Consider the following 27,691-nt stretch of genomic DNA (forward strand, 5'->3'; position numbering starts at 1 on the left):
TTCTATAGAGAAAAGGGTTTAATATAAAAGACTTGGCATGTGAAGGAGGAATCTTTTAGTTATCTGGAAAATTCGTTTGTATCTAGTTCCCTCCTTTATAATGATAGAAATTAAGGTGTTACTGTATTTTGTTTTAGTCCAGACTTAGATGGGGTAAGACCTCAAAATTGCTGGTATTTTATGTGGCATATATTTGATGGCTTTTGTGGAAGAAGTTGAAAAATGTATCAGTAGATTAACATATTGTTTTATTGTTCTAGTGTCTGTATTTCCTGCAAGTGAAAATTTGGAAAAAGAGGTCCTTTTAATCTTGTTTTTAAGCTAATTAGCACCAAAGAAGAGGGACCAATTCCTCTTCTCAACACCTGTCCAGTCTCCTTCTGTACTCTGTACACAGTCTAGGGTAGTTTCTCATTTGGGACCCTTGTCTGTATCCTGCACATGCCACTGAGGGTAAGCCATTTTATCCTTGGAGGTATCTTAAAAATACCGGCCCAGAGAATCTTGACCTGAAGCCAACATGTTTGTTGGAAATAGCCTGGGGTAAAGGAAGACACTGTTATTTTTTTCTTTTTTTTGATTGCTACCTCTCTTTCCAAGAAGAACGTGCTTCTGGGTTATTGTGTGACAAGCTAGAAAAAACCCCTGGGTTGCTGATCTCCTCCCCTCTCAGTGTTCCAGGTGTCTCTCACTGAGAATGCTTGGGCCCAGAAGACCTCATCAAGTCATGTCTCAGAGCTTGGAAGAGGCTAAGGAGAGACTGGGCCCATATGTCTTTCTGGAACCCTCGGGCCAGGGCTGTTCTATAGGCTGTGTAGGCGAGGGTTAGTGCTGTCCGTTCAAAGTCTTCTCTCTTGAGGACTCCAATGCGCTCAGAGAGGTGGGCACTCAGCCGTCGGATGTCTGTGATGCTCTTGGGGATGACTTCGTTGCAGATGGTGTTGAAGTCAGAGGCCTTCCTCAAGGAGGAGAGTTCCTCATCTTTGATGGAGATCTTCAGGTCTTGGCTGATCTCCAGTTCAGCTAGAAGAAACTGGCAGGAGAAATAAAATAGGGGAAAATGTTTTAGGCTGTTATTGATAAAGACATAGCTGAATTCATTATTAAGCATTCATCATTCTCATTCTCATCATCATCCTTCTCTTTATCTTTTATAAAATCAGAATTTTTGAGCTGGAAAAGGGACTTTGGACTCTATTCTAACCCTAGCTCTTACATATGAAGCACTGAGGTACAGAGGTGAGAAGTGATTTGCTCAAGGTCATATAGGTAGTTTGTGGCCCAGTCAGAATTAGAACTCTGGGGCATCTCAGTGGCGCAGTGAATAGAGCACCAGCTCTGGAGTCAGGAGGACCTGAGTTCAAATCCAGCCTCAAACACTTAACACAAAATAGCTGTGTGACCTTGGGCAAGTCACTTAACCCCAACTGCTGTGCCTTCCTTCCCCCCCAGAAAAAGAAGAATTAGAATCCTGATCTCATCTCCCATTTCATTGGTCTTTATATTATATTGCTGTTTAGTATACAGAACCCTTATGTAATGACGGTAACAGTAGTAACAGCTGATGTTATAACTGACTTAAGATTTGTGAGATGCTTTATATACATTATTTCATTTGATCCTAAAAAATAATTCACTGATAGCCTTAGTCAATTAACAACCAAACCTATGCTGAGGAGCTCCATGCTAGGCTCTGGGGAGGAGGGGGTAGGTAACCCTTATACTTTGTTTTCTCAGGGCAGCTAGTTGGTACACTGGATGGAGCATTGGCTCTGGAGTCAGAAGGACCTGAGTTCAAATTTGGCCTCAGATACTTCCTAGCTGTGTGACCCTGGGCAAGTCACTTAACCCCAATTGCCTCAAACCCCCCCCCACATCAAAAAACAACTTTCTTTTTTTCTACACCTTTGCTCCAGTTTCTTTGCTGTTCTTTGCTTCTCACAGAAATCTTAGAGATACGAAGTGATTTGTCCAAGGTCCCATACAACTCACAGTAAGTATTAGAACCCTGGGTTTTGTTTTGTTTTATTCCAAGTTCAATGTTAAGGTACTAGGCAGAATTTTTATTAAAAAAGTTTTATTGAGGGTTTTTTTTATTTTTGGAGGGGGGAAGGCAGGGCAATTGGGGTTAAGTGACTAGCCCAATGTCACACGGCTAGTTTTGTGTTAAGTGTCTGAGGCTGGATTTGAACTCAGGTCCTCCTGACCCCAGGGTTGGTGCTCTATTCACTGCAACACCTAGCTGCCCTGAGGGTTTTTCTTATCTTTTAAAAACAGTATCATTTCCCAATAACTGCTCTTCCCCATAAAGGACCTTCCCTTATGACAAAGAAACATAGTAAAGCAAAACAAATGTAGATGTTGATCATGTCTGATCTCATGAACCAGTTATCTACTGTCTTCTACTGAGAGGAGGGAGACTTGTTTGTCTTAAATCCCTGGGAGTCAAGACTGATCATTTCATTGATCTGAAGGTTGATGCATTTTAATATTGTTTTCCTTTACATTGTTCTGGTCATTGTTTAAATTCAGTTCTCTTCGGTTCTCCTTCCTTTTGCATGTTAGGGAGAGTGTTCAGAGCTTAGATAATTGTTGTTGCCTTCTTAACAAAAGGGCAGTGCCCTCTGAGGGGCTGGGGTCCATAGCCTACCTCATAAAGCAGTTCTACTTCCTCTAGGGAGTTCTGCAGCACTGGATTTGCTGGGCCTGAAGACGATCTCTTTGACCGATGAGCAGAAGGGAAGAGCACAGCTGAAAAGTGAAAAAAAATGCAAAGGGTTTCAGAGACAGGAATCTCAAGTGATGGACATTAACCAGGTACCTTTGGACTCAAGTCGGAGGCTGGATATGTGAAGGGGGGATGATAGACTCTTGGTAGTAAGCACCTAGCTATTAGATATAACATTATGTTTAGTTATTATGTAACTATATAGTATTATATTATGTATAATTATATATTATATAACCACATAACTTATAACTATATATTATTATATATAACTGTATATTATCATAGTATATGTTATACACTATGTATATGTTATAGATGATTATATAACTATATACTATTATATAATTTTATATTATATAACTATATATAAAACTCTATTATATGTAATATATGTCACAACTATATTATATATCTATTATTTTATCATATATAACTATATATAGTTATATACTAGACATCACTATGTAACTATAACTACATATACAACTTATATAACTGTATGTGTGTTTGCGTGTATATCTATCTATCATCTCTCTCTCTCTCTCTCAACCTAGCATATTCTCTTCCCAGGACTGTTGTGAAGATGTAACAAGATAATATTTGCAAAGTGCTTAGCACAGTGCTTCGTACATAGCAGGTATTATAGTAATGCTGTTATTATTATTATTATTGCTAGCCTTGGCACCTTGAGGAGCTCTTCTAAGGTCCTAGAAGCAAAGAGAGGCCACACTGTGGAACACAGCTTCACCACACCCAGGCCCTCCCTCCGTCCCTTCAGGGCAACACCCTGAAGCTGTCTGTCCATTCTGCCACTTAGTTTTTCCTGGGGCCTCATTTTCTAGCTCAGCACTTTATCTGGACTGACTCTACCCAGATGTCCCAGGAAGGAGCCAGTTTTTCATTTTCCATTGATTTACTGTCCATTCTTGATGATCCTCCAGGTGGGAAGTCAGGAGCTCTAGGTTTTCAGCCAAGGACTGGCTTCCAATAAAAGAGAATTTGGTGTCCAGGGCTGTCTAGAAGCCTATGCCAACGGGCAGACTGGTTGCTCAGAACATTAGCAGGATTCATAACTTCGGGCGATGCTGTTCCAGGACACTGCCTTCCAGAGCAGCTTTTGGCCTGAGGTGCACTGGAGACCAAAGACCCTTTCTTTATTTAGGATTTTAATGGTGTAACTGACAGGTAGGAATTTCCACACTGGCCTTTTCACAGAGTAATCAGAGTGGATCTGTAACCTTAAGTAGCAGTCAGAGCTGACATTTGTACGGAATTTTAAGATTTTTACATTTGTTACCTCATTTGACTGTTCTCCTTTTGTCTCTATATTCCTAGAACCTAGCACAGCGCCCGGAAGATGCTATTTTTAAAAAAATTTCTCTGAGATTTACTTGAGCAGAGTAAACAGGAGGGTCTTATAGATCAGGAGGTATCTCCTGTACTATGTGACTCGCCTCCTTTTTGGTCTTCTTCTAGTCATTCTTTTCTTTCTTCCTTCCCAACCTAACAATATGGGACCACTGAGCATGTGTTTCTGTCCTGTCTCCTGCCTGTGGAATTCAGACAGTCAGCTGATTTATAGGGGATAGAAGGCAAAGTCACTCAGTCTTCTCTATGCCATCTTTTTCATAAAGTCTTGTCTACTACAGATAGATGGCTCAGTGGATTGAGTGGTAGACCAGAAATCTGGAAAACCTGAGTTCAAATTTGACCTTAGTCACTTCCTAGCTGTGTGACCTTGAACAAGTCACTTAACCTCTGTCTGCCTCAGTTTCCTCATCTGTAAGATTAAGATAATAACAGCAGCTATCTGAAGGATTGTAGTGGAGATTAAATGAGATGTTTGTAAAGGGCTTTGCAAACCTTTAAGAGTTACATAAATACTGACTTTTATTATCATAACTGTGGACTTGACTCTCAGAAATATCTCTGGGTAGCAGCATCCTTTTTGCAGGGGAATAATAGCATTGTGGGGAGATTGGGAGACCTTGTTTTCTGGGTAGAGGTAGGAGTTTTTAAAAAATAAAATGTTATGGATATCTTGTTTTTGTATTATTTATATTCTCACTGTTTTTCCCTCCTGCCCCTCCCAGAGAACCATTCCTTATAATACACTAAGCAAAGTTTGATGTCATATGCAGTAATGGGGTCAGGAAACCAAAGGTCTTTTACAGAGTAATGTAGAATCACACAATTCTAGAGCTGGGAAGGGACTGGGAGATCAGAGTCCATGAAAAAATGGACAATGATCAAATTATAACTTACTTGTCCCAGAGTTACAAAGTGAGCAGGGATATGATAGAGAGAGCTGGTTGTTAAATTTTCATCGTAAGCATTAAAGCAAGGCTTGATTTATTGTTGCATTGTTTCTAGACTTTAGAAAGTGCTGAAGAAAATGTTAATATGCAGGTTAAACTTCAAAGTATCTGTCTTTTTTTTCTCACAGAAAGCCAAAATTGTTACATATTTACCTGTACACACTACTGAAGCTTGTAGATCTGGTACTAGAATTCTAGTACCAGACTTCTGGTACAACACACTTTCCATTACACCCATGATGTCAAATTCAGATAGAAAAAGGGCCACTAACCCATACAGAAGGATCGCTATGAGTTGCATATTGGCTTAGTTTTAAAAATGTAATATTATCTGTCTTATTTTTTTTACTTTGTTGAATATTTCTCAGTTACACTTTAATCTGATTCAGGTCTCTCTGTCTCTGTCTAACTCTGTACATCTCTTTCTGTTTCTCTCTGTCTCTGTGTCTGTCTGTCTCTTTCTCTGTGCTTCTCTGTCTCTCTGTTTCTGTGTGTCTGTCTCTTTCTCTCCCTCTGTCTCTCACTAAGCTGAGCAGAATCAACATACCATGAGAAGGTACCTGGCTTGATGGGTGGGTGAGAACTCAGAAGACAGGTAAACTTAGAGACTGGGCTGGAGAAAGTGGTTTGGTATGGGTGGGACAGAGTTGAGAATGGTTTAGCAAAGAAACCACAGATTACTAGGGGTATGTGTATGTGTGCCTATGTGTGTGCATGTGTGTGTGTGTGTGTGTGTGTTTCCACCCATCAATGCTTTTGTATGCATGTTGTCATTTCTGGGAGAAGAGATCCTGAGGTACAAGGGGAAAAAATAGAATAACTCCTTTCAGAATTAGGGATTAATTGAAATTGGCCAAATTAAGTCATATTATCTCCTGGGTGACAACTCAGGGAGCTGGGCTGACAGGAATCAATCAATCACACTGCCTGTGACTGGCCCATCAGCCAGGGCTGTTGTAGAGGAGATCCCTGCGTGGGCAGCAGATTGGACCCCGTGCCTTCTGAGGCTCCTTCCAGCGCTAAGATTCCTTGAGTCCTGGGGGTCTCAGGGATTGGTGCTTTTTGATTTCCTGCTGCTATGAAAGGAGACTGTTAGACCCTGGGCACCCCAGGGCTGTCTCTGATTCAGTTGCAGCATGTGTATATAATGGAAAATGGTGCTTGGAGACTTTGTAAAGTGAAGACAATGCCAGAATCAATTGGCTTTTCTGCAAGTGAGGGAGAGGAGATTTCTGTTGCACCTTGGCCTCTCAGTTTTATCTAATTGAGGACGAAGAATGCCCAGGCTACCCTTACCCTCTCTCTTGCGTTCAGTTCTGCCCATTACTTCTAGGATCAAATAAAGAAAAATCTTCAGTTTAGCTTTTAAAGACCCTTGTAATAACCTGGTCCCTGTTTTCCTTTCCAGTCTTCTAAACGGCTTGCTCATTTCTGTGTGTCCTATAATCCCGCCACCTCTGCCTTCTTGTCTGCCATTCCTCCCCCAGGACACTCCGTGCCTTGGACTGGCTGTTCCTTATGCCTGAATATCTACTTCCTGGCCTTCCTGACTCTGTAAGACTCAGCCTAAATCCCACCTTCTGTTTTCCCAGTCCTCCCCGCCTCTGGTTCCTTCTTTCTGTGATGACCTTCCATCCGCTCTGTCCATATGTAGCTGTTTGCACATTGTCTCCCATGCTAGAATGTGAGCTCCTTGAGGGCAGGAAGTGTTTTTGCCCTTGTTTGTATCTTCATCACTTAGCATGTTGCCTGACACACACTCCTTTAAATCCGCCAACCTTTGGCTTCTTCCTGTCATCTTGGCTTTAAAACTTGGGATGTAGGGGCTCCCTCCCTGCTGAGGAGGGTTATACACAGAATAACTAAAACGACCCTCAGGGTTTCAGGTAACTTGTAGAGCAACTTAGGGCTGGACTGATCCCTGGGTCTCTTTTCCATCAAGGATTCTTTAGACTGGGTCTTTCCTGGATTAAGTCAAGTTTTTAGCAGGTCCTGTGTCCTGAACACTCTACTCCTTAGCCCAGAGTGTGTGCTCAGCCCAGGCTGGTGACTAACTGACTAGAAATTCACTGCTCTGTCATTTTCTTTGGCTGCTTTGGGCTTTTCTCTCTTGTGTTTCAGAATAAGAAACAGTCCAGTTGCCTTTCCAGTTGTCAGCTTTGCTCCAAATATCTGTATACTTGCTGCTTTCTGTGATTTTCTTGTGGGGCAAACAACCCAAATGGAGGGAGGATCTCAGCAAGACAGACTCCACTCTGTACATGAAGGCAAGGAATAGGGCAGGAATGGAGGCTACATTCACCTTGTACCTCTTCTCTCTCTCAGGGATAAGGGACCGCATTTGGCCGAGGGCCCCTAGGCCCTTCCCTGGCTCTGGGCTGTTCATCCAGGACAGCCTGTCATTGGGAAGCATCCCTACCACCAGGATTGCCCTCCGCTCTTACCTTGCTCCTTGATCAGGTAGCTTGCCAATTCACATTCCTTCTGATGAGATGAAGGACCACTAGGCCTTTCCACATAAGCTCTACCTCCCAAAATACTGTAGGCCTTATCATCTGCCTAGGGTCAGGCCCTTTAATCCCCTGGCCTTGTCATATTAACTACCTCTGTAACCCAAGGCTCTCTGGGTCTTGGTATTCACCCCCTTGCTGTGCCCATAGGATTTCTGGATCTTTCCAGCTGCTCTATGGCTGACTGTACTTTCTATTTGGAGTTGTCTCCTCCTAATTAGAATGTGCTTTTCTTGAGAGCAAGGTCTGTCTTGATTTCTCTGTTTGTATCAGTGATTGGCACAAGGTAAACACTTGATAAATACTTTTTCATTCATTCATTTTTCTTAGAGTCACATGATGGCCTTTGGTATCATTTGTCCAAGTCCCTCATTTTACAGATGAAGAAACTAAGGCCCAGAAAGGATAAAAGAATTTGCTCAAGGTCATATAGCTGATAAGTAAGAGGCAGGATTTGAAGCCAGGTCTTGGGACCCCCAAAACCTATGCAATTTCTATCATACTTGAGCTGCCTTCAGACTTCGTGAGTGTTCCATGCAGACATGCTTTGTCCCACACTGGGTCCTGCTCTTTTCCTCACTTGCTGATGAACAGGGGGCTAGACTGGGAGCCTATGTATGGTGTTAGAGGGACTACCCAGCAGCTTTTGGCTTCTTACTTGGCATTTCCAATTGGCACAAGAATGAAGACCCAGAGAAAGAGATACTCCTTGGGAAGGATTCAAGGGAAGGAAGGGTATGTCCAACATACCAAACATCAGCTCATAGTGCTGGAAGAGATGAGCTTGCATGGCCTAGCTCTCCTTGCCTTAGCCAGAGTGTGACTAAACCGCTTCTGGCTATTTACTTCACTCTCAGTGGGCTCAGCCACTTCCCTGGTGCTGCAGGCTACCCCCAGGGTGAGTTGTGCCCATCAGGACAAAGGATAAAGGATAGTGAGCTACAATCATATCCAAGAAAGACCTGCGTTCAAATGCTGCCTTCAACACTTCCTTGCTATGGGACCCTGAGAAAATCACTTAGTCTGTGAGCCTGCTTTTTCATCTTTAAAATGGGGACAATCTTAAATATGATATTAAACAGGCTATAATATAATTATTATAGGGGCAGGGAAGAAGGGGCAAAGACAGTCAGAAAGGTAGGAAGCAAGGAGAGAAGTAAGAGACAGGAAAGGAAAAAAGGGCATGCGGTTAGGTTTGGCCAAGAGCCCTTCCCATAGTCACCTCAGATGCTACTTAACAGTTTTTGGTTTTGCATGTTTACTAAATGTTTGGGAGAATAATACTAATAACTCACATTCATATAGCACATTCTATAAGCACTTCACAATTATCATTTCAATCTATCTTCACAACAACTCTGGGAGGGAGATGCTGTTATTATCCCCATTTTATAGATGGAAAATGAGGCAGAGAATGGTTAAATGATTTGTCCGGGGTTACACAAGTGGAAAATGGCTGAGGCCGGCTTTGACCTCAGGTCTTCCTGACTCCAAGCCGGGCTCTCTGTCCACTGTGCCACCTGATCCTGAGGGATGGTAATGATCCAGGCCTTTGAGAGGCAGGCTTGTGTATCGCTCTGTGTTTTCAAAGTTCTTGCACTTAAATTATTCATTTGATTTATTTTCGCAGTAACCCGTAGAGGACTAGATGGTCTCCAGCTTTAGTCTCCTATGACTTTAAGTGAGCACTGGGTCAATATCATCACCCCTATTGCCCAGTGTGAGTCTTTCTTTGGATTTTGCTCTTGTGATTTCTTAGGCCTTCCCTCACATCTCTGCCAATTGAAATGCCACCTTCTCTGTGAATCCTTCCCAGAAGTCCCAAGTCACAGTGCCTTGGATCTCTTAGAGCCTTTGTTTATACTTCTCTAATGCAATGATCATTTTCTATTTGTTTTACATTATAATTTAAAAAGGCAGCATGGTACTGTGGAAAGACCTATAGATCTAGAATCTTGGGACCTAGATTTGAATCCTGTCTCTGACACCTATTATCTGTGTGATGTTGGGCAAGTCACTTTGCCTCTCTGGGCCTCAATTTCCTTTGTGTAAAATGGAGGAATTAGACTAAATGGCTTTTATAATACCTTCTAGCTCTAAAGCTATAATGCTCTCCATATGAGTTTTCCTGCCTCTTCCTCCCTGGAATATAATTTGTTGATGTTGTTCAGTCATTTCAGTTGTGTCTGACTCTTTGTGACCCCATGGGTGCTCAATAAATTTTTTGTTGAACTGAATTTTCCCTAGTATGTAATTGCCATCATAGCTGTAACTAGGGTAAGGCAGTTGGAGTTTTTTCCTAGATTGTCAAATTTAGAGGGCCTTGATAATACTTGTCCTTCTGTAGAAGAGACAACATAGTTTAGCACCTAGTTAGCAAGAAGAATTAGTTAAAATAAGGATACCAAATACCTCACTCACCTTAAAATAAGGATACCAAATACTTCACCAATACCAAATGACCTCACTCTCATGTCTCCCCAGCAGTAACCTCACAGTGTCCTAGAAGCTATTCCCATAGAGGTCTGTCTTTATGCTTGAGAGGAAGCACTTTCATGTTTCTTGCCCCAAGCATAGCCTTTGTTGTCCCATACAACATGATTTTAATAAAAATTGCCTTTTGTTGCCATACATTATATGCTTCTTATTGTTATATGTTATATGGCATTTAGTGCCTGCAAAACATGCAGATGCCTCACAATTGGTTACTTCACAAGTTTTGCCTTCTTCTTTTTCTCCTTCCCCTTATCACTCATGAGAAGAAAGGCAGGGCTGCCTACTTGAATTTTCTTTCTCTATTCTCTCTTTTTTTCCAGTTAGGTCTTGAATCATATATAAGCACCCTGTAGCTGAATGAGAGGATACCAATTTGAAAGAAGTCCAAGAAACCTTTCACTTGATTTCTTTTGCTGGGCACAGGGAATTGAGGCCATTTAGTTGATCCCCAGAGTACTGCTAATTTGCTGCTTGGCCTTCCCTAAAAGCAAGACAGAGTGCTAGTGTCCAAACCTGGCTCTTGCTTTGTATTTGTGATCTCAAGATAGCTTCCAGGACATGTGCTGCTGCCAGGAAATCCCAACTTGTGTGTCTTCTACTTCCTGAGGAGTCCAACCCACACCCTTACCCATGGAACCTTATACTAGGGTGACAGTTTCATTTCTCCCCTGAAACAGATGTCTTTTCTTTCTTCGTTGGTTGACAAAGCCACGTGTAGGATTTTTAAAAGTGATTACTGCTTCTCTTTCTAAATGCTCACCAACTGTGACAGTGATAGTTGTGGTGGCATTCCAGGTCACTTGCTCCATGGGCTAGGTTCACATAAGGTCACTGAAACTCTTCTTACACTAGAGAGAATTTTCTCCATCTGTACCTACTGTCAATGAGCATTTTGAATGTTTGTATGACTCCTTCTACCTCCACCCATACCCTCCAAGTAGACAAAGAAGAGGTTTTGGGGGTGGCTAGGTGGTGCAGTGAATAGAGCAGCAGCCCTGGAGTCAGGAGGACCTGCATTCAAATCCTGACTCAGACATTTAACACTTACTAGCCTTGTGACCTTGGGCAAGTCACTTAACCCAAATTGCCCTGCCCTCCCCCTCCAAAAAGTTAAAACAAATAATAAAAAGAATAGGTTTTGCTCTAGTCTTCCTCAAGAAGATTTTAAGCTCTTGTAGGACAGGTGTCATATTTAATGTCTCTTTAAAATAAATAATAATAAACTTTTTCAGCAGTTCTTTTGTTGTTGTTCAGTCATTCACTTATGTCTGACTCTTCACTCCAGGCCCTTCTGTCCTCTAACATTTCTTGAAGTCTGTCCAAGTTTACCTTTGTTATTTCTATGACCCTATTTTTCCATCTCATCCTCTGCCATCCCCTTTTCCTTTTGCCTTCAATCTTTCCTTCCCTTCCCTTCCTTTCCCTTCCCTTCCCTTCCCTTCCCTTCCCTTCCCTTCCCTTCCCTTCCCTTCCCTTCCTCTTCTTCTTTTCCTTTCTCTCTGACCCATTTCACTCTGAAACTCAGATTGTATCACAATGATTGGGTTCCCGTCCAAGCTCTACTTAATGGCTGTATTTTGGGCCCTCCTGGTTCAGAGTGAATGTCAATAGTAAGTGTTTCTCTTTTGACTAGCAACCCTGATGGTTCCCCTCCCTGGTTGATTTTTTTTCCTCTTTTTTTCTCATTAAAGGAGCCATCCCTTGACTCACTTCTTAAAGAAGCATATTCATGCCTTAGCCTGAAAGGGCTAGGGTCTGCCATTGGATCCTGGGTCATCTCCAGTCATCCTGATGAATATCTAGCCACTGGACCTAGATGGCTCTGGAGGGGAAAGTGAGGCTGGTGACCTTGCACAGCCCTCCCTCACTCAAATCCAAGTCAACTGCAAGTCCTGTCATCATCTCCCTGATGCCATGGTCCTCTTCGAATACAAAGGATGAACACATCCCAACATCAGGGTCTTTCTAATGAGTCCTGTTTTCTCATTATGTGTCCAAAATATTTAGGCTTCACCTTCCAGGGAATAGCCTGAATTAATTTCTTTAAGTATAGACTGATTTGATCTCTTTGCTGTCCAAGGGACTCTCAGAAGTCTTCTTCAGCACCACAATTACAAATTGATTCTGTGGGTGCTCAGCTTTCCTTATAGTCTAATTCTCATAACCATACATCACCACTGGAAAAACCACAGCTTTGACTCTATGGACCTTTGTCGGCAAGGTGCTATCTCTGCTTTTTAGTATGCTGTCCAGGCATGCCATTGATTTCCTTCCAAGGAGCAAGCATCTTTTAATTTCATGGCTGCAGTCGCCATCTGCAGTGATTTTTGAACCCAAGAATATAAAAGCTGACTCTGCTTCCAATTCTTAATAATGCTAAAATTTAGTAGTTTTTACATTTGTGTAGTACTTTACTGTTTATAAAGCCCATCCACAAGGTCCCACATTTCATCCTTGCAACAACTCTGTGAGGTGGGGAGGTCAGGTCTTACTATAACCCTAACAATGGAAATGAGGCAACTGCCCTCAGTGAGGTGATGTGACTTACACTCATCGAATGTTAGTATTAGAAAGATACTAATGGGGGAGGTAGACCAAATCTTTCATTTTACACTTGAGGAAACTGAGGCCCAGGGAACATGAGGAGAAGAGCTGAGATGAGACCCTCATTCTTTCCCCTATGCCATACTTCCTGTTGTCTAGGATCTCTTGGTTACATGGTAGGAGAATTGATGGATAAATAATTATGGCTAGTAAAGTAATGGCTTGTTCTGGTGCTATAAAAATAATGGATGTGAGGCATACAGAGGAATTTAGTAAGATGTCTACAAAGTGATGTAAGGTGAGATCGGCAGAACTGGAACTATATACAATCTGACTTCAAATGTTTTTTTTAAATACTGGTAAATTGAGTAACAGTATAATATTCAAATAAAAATTTGGAAAAAGGATAAAAGAGATGTTACAAGACATTATAGAATTACTTGTTAAATATATGTTTCAGACAATAAATGTTCTCAGAGTTGGAGATGACTTTAAGCTTGGGTCTGGGTAAGTGGAAGTGGGCGTGGTAAGTATAGGTCTTACAGCTATTACTATTCCCATTTTACAGATGAAGAGGCTGATGTTTAAACGCTCATGATCACGATCACATTGGTGTTGAGTATTAGAGACAGTATTCCCAACAGGTCTCTCCTGATTCCATCTGCAGTGTTTCTCCTATTCCATAGTATTACCGCCTACTGAAAAAACAAACCAACCCCATTCAGAGCAGATGGTAATACTGCTGTTGTTCAGTTTGTCCCACTCTTCATGACCCCATTTGGTTGGCAAAGATACAAGAGTGGTTTGCCATTCCCCTCTCCGGCTTATTTTACAGATGAGGAAACTGAGGCAAACAGGGTTAAGTGACTTGCCCAGGGTCACACCTGAGGCTGGGTTTGAACTCAGGTCTTTCAGACTCCAGGCCCAGTTCTTTATCTATTGGGCCACCTAATTGCCTTCCTACTTCCCTCCCCCCATAGTAATAATAGCTAACCTTTACGTTGGGCTTTAAGGTTTGCAAAGAACTTTACAAATATTACCATATTTTGTCCTCAGAACAACCCTGGGAGGTAGGTGCTGTTATTATTCCAATTATACAGATGAGGGAAATGAGGCAGACAGTGGTTAAGTGAGTTGCCCACAGTCACACAGTTAGTAAATGTCTGAGGCCGGATTTGAACTCAGAAAAATGAATCTTCCTGACTCTAGGCTTTGGGCTCCATACTCTATGGCACCACCTGGTGGCCCTGGAGCCAGAGGACACAGATTCAGATCCAAGTTGTGTCCCTACCTTTGTGACCTTACATAAGTCAGGTCCAGGTAGGTAGTGCAATAAATAGACTCCAGGCCCAGAGTTAGGAAAACCTCAGTTCTAATTTGGCCTCAGATACTTATTAGCTGTGTGACCCTGGGCAAGTCACTTAACCTCTGTTTGCCTCAGTTTCCTTATTTGTAAAATGGGAATAATAGTCCCCAGGGTTGTTGTAAGAATCAAATGAGATAACGATTGTAAAATGCTATTATCTAGCTTCTTTGGGACTCAGTTTCCTCATGTGTAAGATGACAGGGTTGTACTAGAAGACCTCTAAGATACCTTCTGTGATTCTAAATATAATAGAGGCAGATGCCCCTGTGGTCAGCAGCAGTGTGTGGTCAGCCCTAGGGTGGAACTCTCTAGCTGCCCCACATCTGTACTCTTTTGACACCCAATACACGAAGAAGGGAGGAAGGTCAATATTACTCTCTTGGAAATGTCAGAGGTTCTGGATGGAGGATTCTGTTGTGAAAGAGGCTGTCTATCTCATGCCAAAACAGCTAGCTAAAACGTGAAATTCAGTTCACGTTCTGATATTTTGGCTTACTCAGTGGCCAGCGTCTCAATGTTTCAGTACATGGAGGTTTAAATGGTCTACGTCTTTAAGTTAATGCTGTTACTTCTCCACATCTCAATATTTCTCAAAATATAAACCATTCCACTTCTTCCCTGAAGCCTTCCTTGACGGCTCCATCCTGTGCTTTAATACCTGTGGTGTTAAAGAGAATGTAAGTTTCTTGAGGGCAGGGACTGTTTTTTTTTTGGTCTTTTTATCTCCATTGTCTACCATACAGTAGATGCTTAATAAATGCTTATTGATGAATGATATTATATTTTCTGATCATTTCACAATCCTAAGTCTTGTTGCTCAACAAAATTATAAGCTATTCACAGACTGGAGCTAGGCAATGTGGTATAGTAGAAAGAACATTAGTATTGGACGTCATAGGATAGATAATAGGTCTAGAACTGAAAGGGACCTCAGAGGCCATCTAGTCCAACTTCCTGAGGCAACTGAGGTTTAGGAAGTAATGTGTCTAGTAGGTCAAGTCAACAAGGATCTATTAAGTGCTTACTATGTGTCAGGTATTGTGCTAAGCACAAAAGCAATTCTTGCCTTCAAGGAGCTCAGAGTCTAATGGGAGTCACAGAACACAAATGGCTTCATACAAACAAGAACTAGCCAGGATAATTCGGGGGATATCTTAGGGGAAGGGCACTAGCATTAAGGAAAGGCTTCTCATAGAAGGTGGGATTATGGCTGAGACTTTGAAGAAGCCAGGAAATTCAGGAGGAGGAGATGAGGAGTGAAAACTTTCCAGGCATGGAGCAGAGCCAGTGAAAATGCAGAGTGGGAGATAATGTCTTGTTTGAGAAACAGCAAGGGGCCAGTGTCATCTGATAGTAGAGTAAGTGGAGGGGAGTAATACGTAAGGAAACAAGAAAATAAGCATTTATTAAATGCCTACTGTGTACCAAGCACTTTGCTAAGAGCTTTATTATCTCATGTAATCTTCACAACCCTAAGCTATGTAGGCTGTAAGAAGACTGGGAAGGTAGACAAGGGTCAGGTTATGAAAGGTTTTTAAAGCCAAATACAAGTTTTTATATTTGATCCTGGAGGTGATAGGGAGCCATGGGAGTTTACTGAATGGGTGACACTTTAGGGAGATCATTTGGACAGTTGAAAGGAAGATGGAATTGCATGGAGTGACGTGTGGCAGGTCGACCAGCAGGCTATCATAATAGTCCATGTGGGCTGAGGAAGGTCTGGATCAGGGTTGAGGTGGTGACAGGGGAGGGAAGGAGACATTCCAGGGAAGCTGAGATCTAAACAAGGTTCTCTGACTCCAACTCCAGCAGCGACGTTTTTTCCACTGAACCACTTTGCCTGCCCTTGGTAGAAGATCTGGGTTGGGATCCTGGCTCGGACATTAGACTCTGAGTTGTGGCTGTTGTTGTTACTGGACTCTTTGTGGCCCCATGGACCACAGCATGCCAATGATATCCATGGGTGTTCCTGGCAGAGATACTGGAGTGGAGTAAGGCAAACAGAGTTTAAGTGACTTGCCCAGGATTACACAGCTAGTAAGTTTTTGAGGTCAGGTTTGAACTCAGATCTTCCTAAACCCAGGTCTAGCACTCTATCCCCTGAGCCATCTAGCTGCCTGTGAGACTCTGGGTAGGTCACTTAAATTCTCTGAGGATAAAAATACTTTCACTGCCTTTTACATTGTGTTGTTTTAAGATAAATTCCAGGTTTCCTCCTCCTCTGTGTCTTCAATATCACGTACAGAGCCAGAACTAAGACAAGCCAACTGAGGCTTTGTCTGTGGGTGTCATATTTTGAGAATGCTGATGGTTTATGCAGTTATCATTTGCTTGGAATCTTAGAAGAATCAATATATCTTAGGACATAATGAATTAATTAGAGGAATTAGGTTCAATGGGAAGCTCAGAGATGATTCCCATTTCCCTCTGACTCCCAACCCTGCAGACCCCCTCCTCACCCCCCACAACTAGAGTGGCTTCTCCTCAGCTCTGGCCTGCTTCTCTACTCCACTAAGTCCCAGGGCCTTCTCCAGTGTATCATGTCACTTGCCCCAGGCCAGATTGTGCTACTCGCCCTGGTGCAAAATTGGCAGGTTTTGTTTTTGTCTTAGAAGAATGATAGGTGCCTTACTTAGTAGGTGCTCAATTAATGCTATTGCTTTTTTAAATCAATCAGACCCCTAAACATTTGAAAGATAAACCCTGGTGCTTTCTTTGAAGTTTTCTCTCTACTGCCACTAAATATGTGTGTACTACCTTTTGGGTTTTATTTTGTTTTGAGAAGCATTAAGTATTCTCCACAACATCCCCCAGAGAAGAACATTAAGTTGTATATTTCCAGGAATGATTTATTCAGTAAAGGATATCCATTCACTCCTAAGTTTTCTCCCCAAGCAACTGAGAGATCAGAGAAGGGAGAATACTACATGTCTGACTTTAGAAGTCATCTGACAATTGACCCCTGGGGTGGTGCTGTGGATAGAGCAACAGGTCTGGAGTCAGGAAGACTTATCTTCCTGAGTTCAAATATGACCTCAGACACTTACTAGCTGTGTGACCCTGGGCAAGTCACTTAACCCTATTTGCCTCAGTTTCCTCATCTATAAAATGAGCTGGAAAAGGCAAACCATGCCAGTGCCCCTACCAAGAAAACCCCAAATGGGTCACGACTGGTCAACAACAACAAAAGGGAAGTTTGAGAAGTCTTCCTAGGATTGCAAGATCCCATCAGCCTTGGTTCTCCATCTCATTACTATCCCTTACCCCTCTGATTAGCTGGTGGGAACATGAGCTTCAAACCCTCCATTTTAAGGAACGAGCTCTCCTCATTTCTTACCTGACTTCTCTGACTTCTTCATCATGCCCCTGGGTGGGTTACCTCCTTCCTCTCCTTCCCAGATTTCCAGCTTCCTTTTGTGTGTTTTCTTCGTCTATTTGATTGTAAGCTTCTTGAGGACAAGCTCTTTCTTTTTTCATTTTTGTATCCTCAGCACTGAGCACAGTGCCTGAACGTAGTAAATATTTAATTAACGTTTATTGACTGATGGCTAAGTACAGAGTTGGAAACAAGACAAGAGTTCAAATTCACAAGGCGGTGGTTAGAGTCTCTGTTGTTCTTTTAGGTACTCGAGCCTTGGGTACCACTAGTTTTGTGAATGCATACGCTGTGTCATTAGGCTTTCCTTAGGCTCAGATCACTTAACAATGAATAAAGGAATGAATCTGATGAAAAAGCACTTATTAAGCTTCTGCTTTGTGCCAGGGCTGAGTTAAACACTGGGAATGCAAATACAAAATCCTCAAGGAGCTTATATTTTAGTAAGCAGAGATTGTAGTTACATAGGGGAGTTGTGGCCTACGGGTGTTCTGGTTTGGAAAATCACTGGGGTAGTGAGTAGGTGGAGCTATAGGAGAGTGTATTGACACACCCTTCCCAGTTACAAAGGCAGTATTGATTTGATTACTGTTCCAGAAATGGAAAAGGGGTGTGTGTGTGTGTGTGTGTGGTGTGTGTGTGTGTGTGTGTGTGTGTGTGTGGTAAGGGAAGGAGCAGCATAGGACACAGTTATATGCCACATGATTCATTAACCATTTTATAAAAAAAATATCTTTTTATCAAATTCATAATACATTTTTATTAACCTTTCTCTTTTGGTAATACTAGAGCACAGGTAATTTTTAACCCCTAAGGATGAGTCAAATATTCTTATCATTAAACTTCACTGTTACTAAATTGTGCTTATTCAAGCCTTTCTTATGCACAGGACTAACCTTTTTCTCAGTTTTCATTCCCTTCTATACATTTCATTCGAATGTATGTATTAACCATGTCCTTTACACCATACTTAACTCTGGGAAATATCAATCATTCCCTTCTGCCTGGAAGACACTACTTTTAATTTCTTCCAGGAAAGACGATGCTTGCATTCTGTTCTGAGCTTTCAAGCCCTTCATGTACCTCATGACAGAGTCTAAACACTCCCCAAAAGGAAACCTTTTGAATGATTTCTCTTGATGAACTTTCTCCATTTTATAACCTGACTTTTGTCTACCATCTATGGCTGATTGTTATAGATTTTCCAAAGGAAGCAACCTTCCTCCATAGCCTCCCAACCTCAACTTCTGAACAGTTAAAATGTATTTGAACGTGACAGAACAATTTGTCCAGTTAAGATCTTGGGAAAACTGCCTTCTCTGTTTAGGAGCAAGTAACAGCGGTATTAGACAAGCCCTGTAACAATCAATCCAGCGACATAATATAGAACACCATTTACAACTCTACATTCAATATGTTTTTCATAAATCAGACTAGGCAACTTTTTATGGAAATGAGAGTGGGTGGGGAAGGGAAACGCTCTCATTTATAAAAGAGCCTATTTCAGGTCCTGCTGATGTAATTTACTTTTTTGCTTCTGGGCCAGGCCTTTGGAAAAAGAGCCCTGTTCTGAGGAAGCTGGAAGCAGAGCCCAATACAGTGGGGTCCTCTGGGAGCACACATGTGGCCACTTGTGAAAGGAATGGAAGCTGGCCAGCTTCCCTTGGCCCAAGCCTGAGCCCTCCAAGCTGCACATGTGGTTAACTGAATGGAGGTGATGCAGAGGACCAGAGCAGAATGAATGGAGGAGTGAATGAGGGGGATAAAGAATGACCTGACAGCAAGCCATCATCACCCACTGTCCCAGGATGTCTGTGAGGGAAGATTGTGTGAGCCAAACATAGTTAGAAAATAGACTTGTAAGAATGAACTTGCTCCCTATAGATGACAGTAGTGCTATCATCCCATTGAATCAAATAAAACTTTCTTTTCTTTGATATTAGTAATTGTTTGATAATTTCTGCCTGTGACATTTTGAAAGCTGACAACCTAATAAGGTTCTGTCGACATTGGAGATGACCTTTCCTGTGTCCCCTGACAGGTTGAGCAAAGATGGTTCTGTCCCGGGAAGGGAGCCAGGGTGAACAAAGGAGGTGGCCTAGCTCCCTCTGGTTAGCTTCCCTGGTTGCAGGTGAGTCATTCTTTCTCAATCCAGCTGACAGATATTGACCCTGGACCAGAAAACTACACTATGGGGCTGAATCCTAGAAAGCATTCTGTAGGTGGGTTGGTAGCAAGAGAGAAAAGTTTTCACAGTGTCTAGTTCTGGAAGGGTCTTCTTACTCAATCCCCCCTTTTTACAGATGAGGAAACAGAGTCTCAGAGAGGTTATGTGTTCTCATTAGCTTAGGTAACTCCTGGTATGGAATATCCCTTTTACCATATAGATTAGAAACCCAGAGATAATGTAGTCAGAGCAATATATGAATGGGAAAAATTATTAGGCAGATCTTCCTCTCCAAGTCAAGGCCTCCGTGTACTATACCATAGTAGCCTTAATACTTGATTGTCTTTTTCAGGATGTGCTCAGATAATGTGTGTGTGTGTGTGTGTGTGTGTGTGTGTGTGTGAGGGGGGGGAGGGAGCGGCAGGTCAGATTGTGCATAGGGGTGCTGTAGGGACTCTCTTAGAAACCCTAAAACTTCAGGTCAGTCCTAATTGGTATGACAACTTGATTGGACAGCTGGCATCTTACTTTCAGATTTGCTCTAAAACCAGGATGTTTCCAGGTTCAAAGTTAGATCATGCTGGAAGATGCCTTGGGTGTCATGTGATCTAGCTTTTTGATTTTACAGAACCCCATTTCACTCTGAAGTCCATAGAGTTGAGCTGTTTTCATGACATTCTTTATCCCTTTGTAGCACTGCATTTTATGGCTCTAGCATGGAGTTCTTTTGGATGGGATCTGTGATTTTATCACTGTGGGCAACTCCTTTCACAGATGAACCATTCACCTTTGACATGCAGCCTTAGCCAGGTATGAGAGCACATTCCTGTCACCTCTTGGGTGGAGGAGGTATGCAGCATTGGAATATTGCTATTCAGAGAATATCAATCAGTGGGGTTGGGGGAAGGAAGGGAGAGGTGACGTGAAGAACAGAAGACAGTATGAAGGAATGGGACCCCAGGCAGGAAAAAGAGTTGCACCTGGACCCAAAGTGGACCAAAGTCCACTGCTGCTTCTTTCCTACTGTTGTGCTCATTCTTTGTTGGCTGGCATATAGACTCATATGGATATGGCCCCTTTTATACTCTCTGTATTGCTCCCATCAAGCTATTAAAACTTCTGTTAAGATCTTATAAGTACTTTAGTTACCCCCAAGTCTTCTGGCTTAAATTTATGGACCTCTCTTTTTCTCCTTAGAGCATTATTCTTTGAGGTTTGGTTTTTAGATAGGTCTTTGTTAGTACTTAGAGGAAACCAAGTTAAGTAAACAGAATTATAGAGTATACAATTGTAAAATGATGGACTTTGGAAATTTGATGCCAAAATACCCTTGATGTGGTCAAAGAAGCTGCCATTTAGGGGCAGCTAGGTGGCACAGTGAATAGAGCACTGGCCCTGGAGTCAGGAGGACCTGAGTTCAAATTTGGCCTCAGACACTTAACATTTACTAGCTGTGTGACTTTGGGCAAGTCACTTAACCCCAATTGCCCTAGCAAAAAAAAAAGAAGCTGCCATTTGTCTGCTAGACACCCATCTGCCTAACATCTAGGTCTGGCTAGATCTAATATGCAGTCAGCCAACAGTTTGCTTCAGGAGAATGTCTTTTTTTCCTGTAGAGGTGGTGGTTTGGTGGAAAGGACACTATTTAGAGTCAGAAGAATCAAGTTCAAATCTCAGTGCCATCCCTCACCTACCTATATGATTTTAAGCAGGTCATTTTAGCTAATATCTTTTTATCAAGAAAAGGAACTGGAGGGGTAGTCATTTTGGTATTTTATAATAAAATAAATTTGACAGTGATTTGTATCTCACCTTCTTCTACACGTATTTTACTTACAAGCTAAATCCTACAGTTTTCTGAATGTAATTTTAGTTGTCTCTCAGATACAACCTCTCTCAAGCATGAAACCTGGTTGATTTTAAAAGCTGAATTAAAAATTGTTACTCCTTGATTAAAGACTATCGAATGACTGTAAAATATCTTAAAGTTCTCTGAGCCTGATTCTCATCTGAAAAAGGGGGGCAATCATCTTTTCACTACCTACCTCAATGTGGTGTTGTGAGGAAAATACTTTGTAAACTTTTAATGTCCCGTAGAAATGTGAGCTATTATTAGACTTTTCTCAGCCCAACGCAGGTTCGTTTCTATTTTGAAGTTGGCTGCTTTCTACCATTTTCCAAAATCAGAATTTCCATTTGTCATGAATTCACCACATTAGCATGACTCCACCCAGACTTACTGTGTCACAGTGCCCCACCCTCATCACCATGGAAATATTTACAGGTTCACAATTCACACCCAACACTTTCTAGTCACACAGCATACACCCTGTATACCCATGGAGATGCCCAACAGTTAGAAAGGGCCTTTTCTATATAAACAGTATTAAGGGATACTTTTAGCCATGTTCCAGGGGGCATATAGTTTCATCTTTTTTAATCCCAAAGTGATTAGACCAGAAATCTGTGCTGGAGAGTTCTAGTTTGCATATTCATAATTTGCCCAGTACTAAATCTTTGAACATATCCTTTCATTTACATATTTTATATCTCCCTGGTTTCTGATCCCTTTCTGTCTCCTTTCCCTCTTTTCTGACTCTTCCTTTTCATTCATTCCCACTTTCTTCTTTATCTTTTCAACTCCTTTATCCCCTAAGATATCTGCATCTTCTATCATAATGGGAAACATGGGGGTTACATGAGAGAAAATGCAGAAAATATTATTTGGAGTGTGCATGGCATCCCATCCTAGACTGTAGTACAACCTTTGATAAGCACCTGAAAATTTCTTCCTTCCTCCACTCTATTTCCTTCATCATCAGGTAGCATTTGATTTGGAGATACATAGTGTGGCTTAGTGGATGGAGAGATATCCTGGGCACCACGTAGACCGGGGTTCAAGTGCTGCCTTTCAAACATATTGGCTGTGTGACCATGGTAAAGTCACTTAACCTTTCAGTGCTCTAAAGCTTCAACTCTTAAGATTATATGGTGCTGATTTGCATTGAAAGAAACCTCCTCACCAGAAGAAGTTCCTCACCTTGTACCAATGAAATCACTACTCCAGTCCTTCCCTCTATCCTGAAAGGGGAAGAAATTGGGTTTATCACAGATTTAGAGTTGCAAGGGACCTCAGAGATCATCTCATCCATAGTGCTTAAAAAAAAATGTATATGTATATGTATGTGTGTGAGTACACACACACACACACACGAACACTGAAGCTCTGAAAAGGCAAGTGATTTGCCTGAGGCTACACCATCACAAGTAGTTGAGGTGGGATTTGAACCCAGGCCCTCTGATGCTAAGCCCTTCATACTTTCCACTATAAACACACTGTGTACCCAAGGTCAACCATCTTCATTTGTTCTCACCCTTCTTTGTTAGAAGAAGATGATGAGGGAGGTGCTCTTACTTTTAGAAAAGGGAGGTAGAGGGGACATATTCTCATAGAGACACGTGGGGGCTCTCAACTCTCAGTCTGCTGAGAAGCCAGGATGGAGCTCCTACTTTTACTTACTTAGAAGGAAAGAGCCAGGAGCCAAGGAAAATTGATGGAAGAGAAATCAAGTAAGAGACATTTTCTTACTGAGAGAAAAATTATAGCTGTTAGTTTGGATCAGGAAAGCAATATGGTTGTTCTATGAAGCACTTTTTTTTTAACAAATCAAATTTTTTTTTTGCTTTTTGGGGGGCAATTTGGGGTTAAGTGACTAGCCCAAGGTCACACAGCTAGTTTTTGTGTTAAGTGTCTGAGGCCAAATTTGAACTCAGGTCATCCTGACTCCAAGACCAGTGCTCTATTCACTGCGCCACCTAGCCACCCCTTAACGAAGTATTTCTAATGATAATAATGTTGTTGTTTGATTGTTTCCGTTGTGTCTTACTCTTCATGACCCCATTTGGAGTTTTCTGGGCAAAGACACTGGAGTGGTTTGCCATTTCCTCCTTCAGCTCATTTTGCAGATGAGGAAACTGAGGCAAACAAGGTTAAGTGACTTGCCCTGGGTGACAAAGGTTAGTCAGTGTCTGAGGCCAGATTTGAACTCAGATTTCCCTAACTCCAGGAATAATAACAGCTTGCATTTGTATAGTGCTTTAAGGCTGACAAAATACTTTACACACATGATTTCATTTTACTCTCAGAACAACCCTGGGAGGTAGGTGCTATAATTATCCCCACTTTACAGATGAAGAAACTAAAGCCAAGAGAGGTTAAGTAGGTTGCTCAGAATCACACTGCTAGTAAATGTCTGAGTCTGGCTTTGAACTCCGGTTCTCCCCACCTCCCATCAAACACTTCATTCATTAGATGACGCTGTCTCCCACTGCAGTGAGTTTACTACATTTACGTGACTGTACCCAGAACTTGACAGCATCTTGCTCCTAATTAGGACTCAAAGATTATTTGTTGAATGAATGAATGGATGAGAAGACACTATGCCTCCATTCCTGAGTTGTGGAAGATGAAGAACAAATATAAGTTGGTCTAGAATATAATGAAGTGCTAACGGATGTGGTAGAAATGAGTGTGGGTAAAGCTGGCCACCTTCTTTATTCAGAAAGGCACTGAGTATCTCTGAACTTGGAGAAAGAAGGCTGGGAAGGGTGAGGAGGGGTGCAGGTGGGATGAGGGATTTCAGCCTCCACCTTCTGATTATTTAGCTGATTTTGAAGAGGGAAAAGTGTGATTTGGGGAAATTCATCCACATCCCTTCCTTCCTTCCTGATTTGAATGAATGAATGAATGAATGAAAAAAGCCTTTCTTAACCATGTGCTGTGGCTAGTGTGTTTATGAGCAATCTGTCCAGAGGATGAGGGGCTTGTGGCTTGCCTATGCAGGGCTTCCTTTCTTGTCTGAGTAAATTAGTGAAAATTTCCTTGTGAAATTTGGTATACAAGAAAGTTTGTATCTCATCCCATTATCTGCTTCTTTTCAGAATTTCACTCTCTGAAAGTCCATGTGATCAATTCAAATCCATTTTAAAAGCATTTATTAAGCATATGCTGTATTCAAGGCACTTTGTTCCCTATATTTAAGGAGCTTACACTCCCAGAATTAGAGAATTAAAGCTGGAAAGGACAGTAGAAGTCATCCAGTTCCTAATTTGTATGGAAGGAGAAACTGAAGTCCAGGGAGGCAGAAAAGTGAATTGTCCAAGATCACAGAGGTAAACAGGAGAGTTGGAATCTGTATTAAAGTAGTCTGACTCCAGAGGCAAGGTTCTTTCCATAGATCTACCCCATCTCCTTTTCTACCTGAAGGAGTAAATACAGCTTTTAGCACCTAAAGCTGACGCTCATGTAGAGTTGGGAATGGGTAGAGTATGATGTGTGTGTGCGTGTGCGTGTGTGTGTTGTGTGGCTGTGATAGTGTATTCTTGTGATGGTTGTGTGTGTGTTGGTAGGTGGGTGTATGTGGGTGTGGTGTATGAGTGGTGGTGATGGGGGTGTGTGTGTGTATGTGTGTGTGGGTGATGGTGGGTGTGTATAGGAGTGTGTGGTGGTGGTGAGCATAAATGAACAGTGTAGTCACCAGAAAGAAAGAAGGTAAAAACCAGATGAATTCCACACAGTATGGTAACAGTGCTTCATTATTCAGTCTCTCAGGGAGGAATTTTTAGTCTCCAAGATCTCAGGTTTAGAAATGAGAGGATTAAGAAGGAAAATAAAAGGGGGTGGGCGGTTCTTTTGTTTTACTTGGGGAACAAATACCTATGTGGGGGAAAATGTTGCCATGTTGTCTGCTTATTCTCATGCCCCTTCTACATCCCCCCTCCAATACACTTCTGTCTCCTTCCGTTCTCCTCCTTCCCAGGCTTAGGAGAGCCTCCAAATCACTATGCTGATTTCCTTACCATCTGGGGCTGCATGAAGCACCTTCTTCACAAACACCACCCAGTCTATTACAAAAGGAGCTCACTTCTAGGCAGCCATGATCAATTCCTGACTAAGGAGAGGTTCTAATTGGAAGTGGAGCCTGTGGGGTTGGCGTTATTGGGCCCTCATTTCCTCAAAGTGATAAATTGAACATGAACTCTGAGTCCTTGCCAGCCTTAGCTCTGAGAGGGCTGTGGGTCACAGGAATGCAAAGTGAAACGATTTCCTCTGCCCTAGCTGCTAGCCCAGCTTCTGGGAAGTCAAATTCTGTGAGAAGGGATGTTAGCAACAGGGAAAAAAGAGTCTCTCTTCTTCTAATGGGGAGGGCTCCATGATCCCCTCCCAATGCAGAGAAAGTTTCTTTTTGCAAAAAAGAAATAGCACATGTTATTGTATGTACATATTATATATGTATATATATATTGTATATAGCATATTTGATAATTACAATAACACTATTAAGTAGGTGTGATTATTATCCCCATTTTACATATGAAGAAACTAAGATAGACCATGTCAGACTGACTTGCCCAGGGTGACACAGTTAGTAAGTGTCTGAGTCAGTATTTGAACTAAGGTCTTTCTGACTCCAAGTCCAACTTGGGCTACCCAGCTAATCCATTTGTTAACAAGGGTTTTCTTTATCTTTTTTGTCCTCTGGGGGATCTGATGATGGAAGGGAGAAAAAAATACTTCTCAATTAAAAAAATAAATTAATTAAAAAATAAAACAAACAAAAAACCCAAAGAAAAATAGTGTGCCTGTTGGCTGCCTGTGTTAGAAATATATTTCTTGCCACAGTGACAGCTCTGGCTAGCTGGAGAGAGGAACAAAGTTCCCGCCAACAGGCAACCTTGCCTCTATGCTAGTAAGTTGGGCAAGACTGCCTGCTGCCCTCTAGGATGAAGGCACGATCACTCCCCGTCTCCATCTCCCAACTTGCTGGTCCCTTGTAGTGGAGAGCACAACACCTGTTCACAGCTGGTGATAGGAAGGGTCCTTCCCAGCCAGAGCAGCCAGTGTGTCAGTGAGACAGGGAAAGGAAAGGAGGGAAGGATTCAGCCCTAGGGCACCAGAAAGGTCTATTCCCTGGCTCCTGTGACAGGCTCTCTCTCTGCTGCCTGATTCTTTCCCCCCAACCTTTTTTTTAACTATCACTTCTTTCTCCACCTGCTGCCATGGGACAAAAAAGTCAGGCATCGAAGAAGGGCAGTCTAGTGAAGTGAAATGAAAAAGAATAGAAAATCAGAATGTTCTAGGGTTCCCTTCTTCCCTCCAATAACCACTTTAAAAAAATTTGGGGAGAAGAAAATATAAAAAACAAAAGAGAACTCACCTCTGCTCCATCTGTGGGCCAGGGTCGCTTGAGCATTGTAATAGAGCAGGAGAAGCAATAAAGTCTTCCAACACATCTTTTACTTGAAGAAGAGACAAACACCTTCAAAACCACACAGAACCCCAATATCTGTGGGTGTTGCAGCATATAATTCGACTAAGAAGTGTGTATCTTTCTTATTGCCCTTCCCCTCTCAGAAATGGAGAAATGCCTTCCCTGTTCCTTGGAAGGAAGGACCTGCCTGCCCTCCTGGGTGGGACAGAAGTCAGCACCTCTTAAGCCAGCTCTCCCTGGAATTGGGGGACTCCGCTTTCACAGACAGACTCTGTTTTTGAGCACATCTGGAGTGACTCATGGGGCATGTGATTTCCTTGGCAGAAGGGTGGATAAATATAATTTCTGTACTTAAGTTTCTTGTGTTGGATGGACCCACTGGAACTTTTCTTTAGCAAATAGACACAGGGAACTTCGTTAGGGAGCCCGGTGAAAGGTTGACTCAGTTCTCCATGGTTCCTGGGACACAGTAGCAGGAATTGGAGAGAAGATGAATAAGGATACATAGTCTAGGATGGAAATATCATAGCTTTGTAGACAGATCTTCAGCAAGTTGTCCTCAGGATAACAAAAGCATTTTGTCGGCTGAGGCAGGATATCAATTAGATGTCTTTCCCTAGGGACAGAACTAGGAATTTCTTTGCCTGGGGCCAAGCCTGAGAGATATTTCTTGGAGCATGGAAGGGAGGGAAGTTCCTAATTTTTGTCATCAGGCTTTGATGAGAGAGAAGGTCTTGGGGTGGCTAGGTGGTACAGTAAATAGAGCATTGGCCCTGGAGTCAGGAGTACCTGAGTTCAAATCTGGCCTCAGACACTTAACACTTACTAACCATGTGACCTTGGGCAAGTCACTTAATGCCAACTGCCTTGCACACCCCTTTCCAAAAGGCAGAGAGGGAGGGAGGGAGGGAG

The 27,691-nt window shown here is 42.2% G+C and overlaps 1 protein-coding gene across 1 annotated transcript; it reads right to left on the reverse strand.

Annotated features, from left to right (window-relative positions):
* FAM180A (family with sequence similarity 180 member A) lies at nt 1-27,052 on the reverse strand. Its single transcript, XM_069087034.1, has 3 exons — nt 26,726-27,052; nt 2,651-2,751; nt 1-1,033 (listed from the first exon to the last, which is right to left on the reverse strand). Exons 1-3 carry the CDS (start codon nt 26,799-26,801, stop codon nt 689-691), a joined length of 522 nt encoding a protein of 173 aa, XP_068943135.1. The 5' UTR covers nt 26,802-27,052; the 3' UTR covers nt 1-688.
* Between the last annotated feature and the right edge of the window lie 639 nt (nt 27,053-27,691).

The sequence above is a fragment of the Petaurus breviceps genome, unplaced genomic scaffold, assembly GCF_028583685.1.
Source record: "Petaurus breviceps papuanus isolate PSGF00001 unplaced genomic scaffold, PetGlider_PUasm1.0 181, whole genome shotgun sequence".
Taxonomy (NCBI): domain Eukaryota; kingdom Metazoa; phylum Chordata; class Mammalia; order Diprotodontia; family Petauridae; genus Petaurus; species Petaurus breviceps.

Bases quoted from the DNA above. Each gene is read 5' to 3' on its own strand.
- FAM180A (XM_069087034.1), bottom strand. From the start codon at position 26,801: ATGTGTTGGAAGACTTTATTGCTTCTCCTGCTCTATTACAATGCTCAA. The intron at 2,752-26,725 runs GTGAGTTCTCTT...TTCACTTTTCAG, and splicing joins GGCCCACAGATGGAGCAGAG to CTGTGCTCTTCCCTTCTGCT. The intron at 1,034-2,650 runs GTAGGCTATGGA...TTCTCCTGCCAG, and splicing joins AAGTAGAACTGCTTTATGAG to TTTCTTCTAGCTGAACTGGA.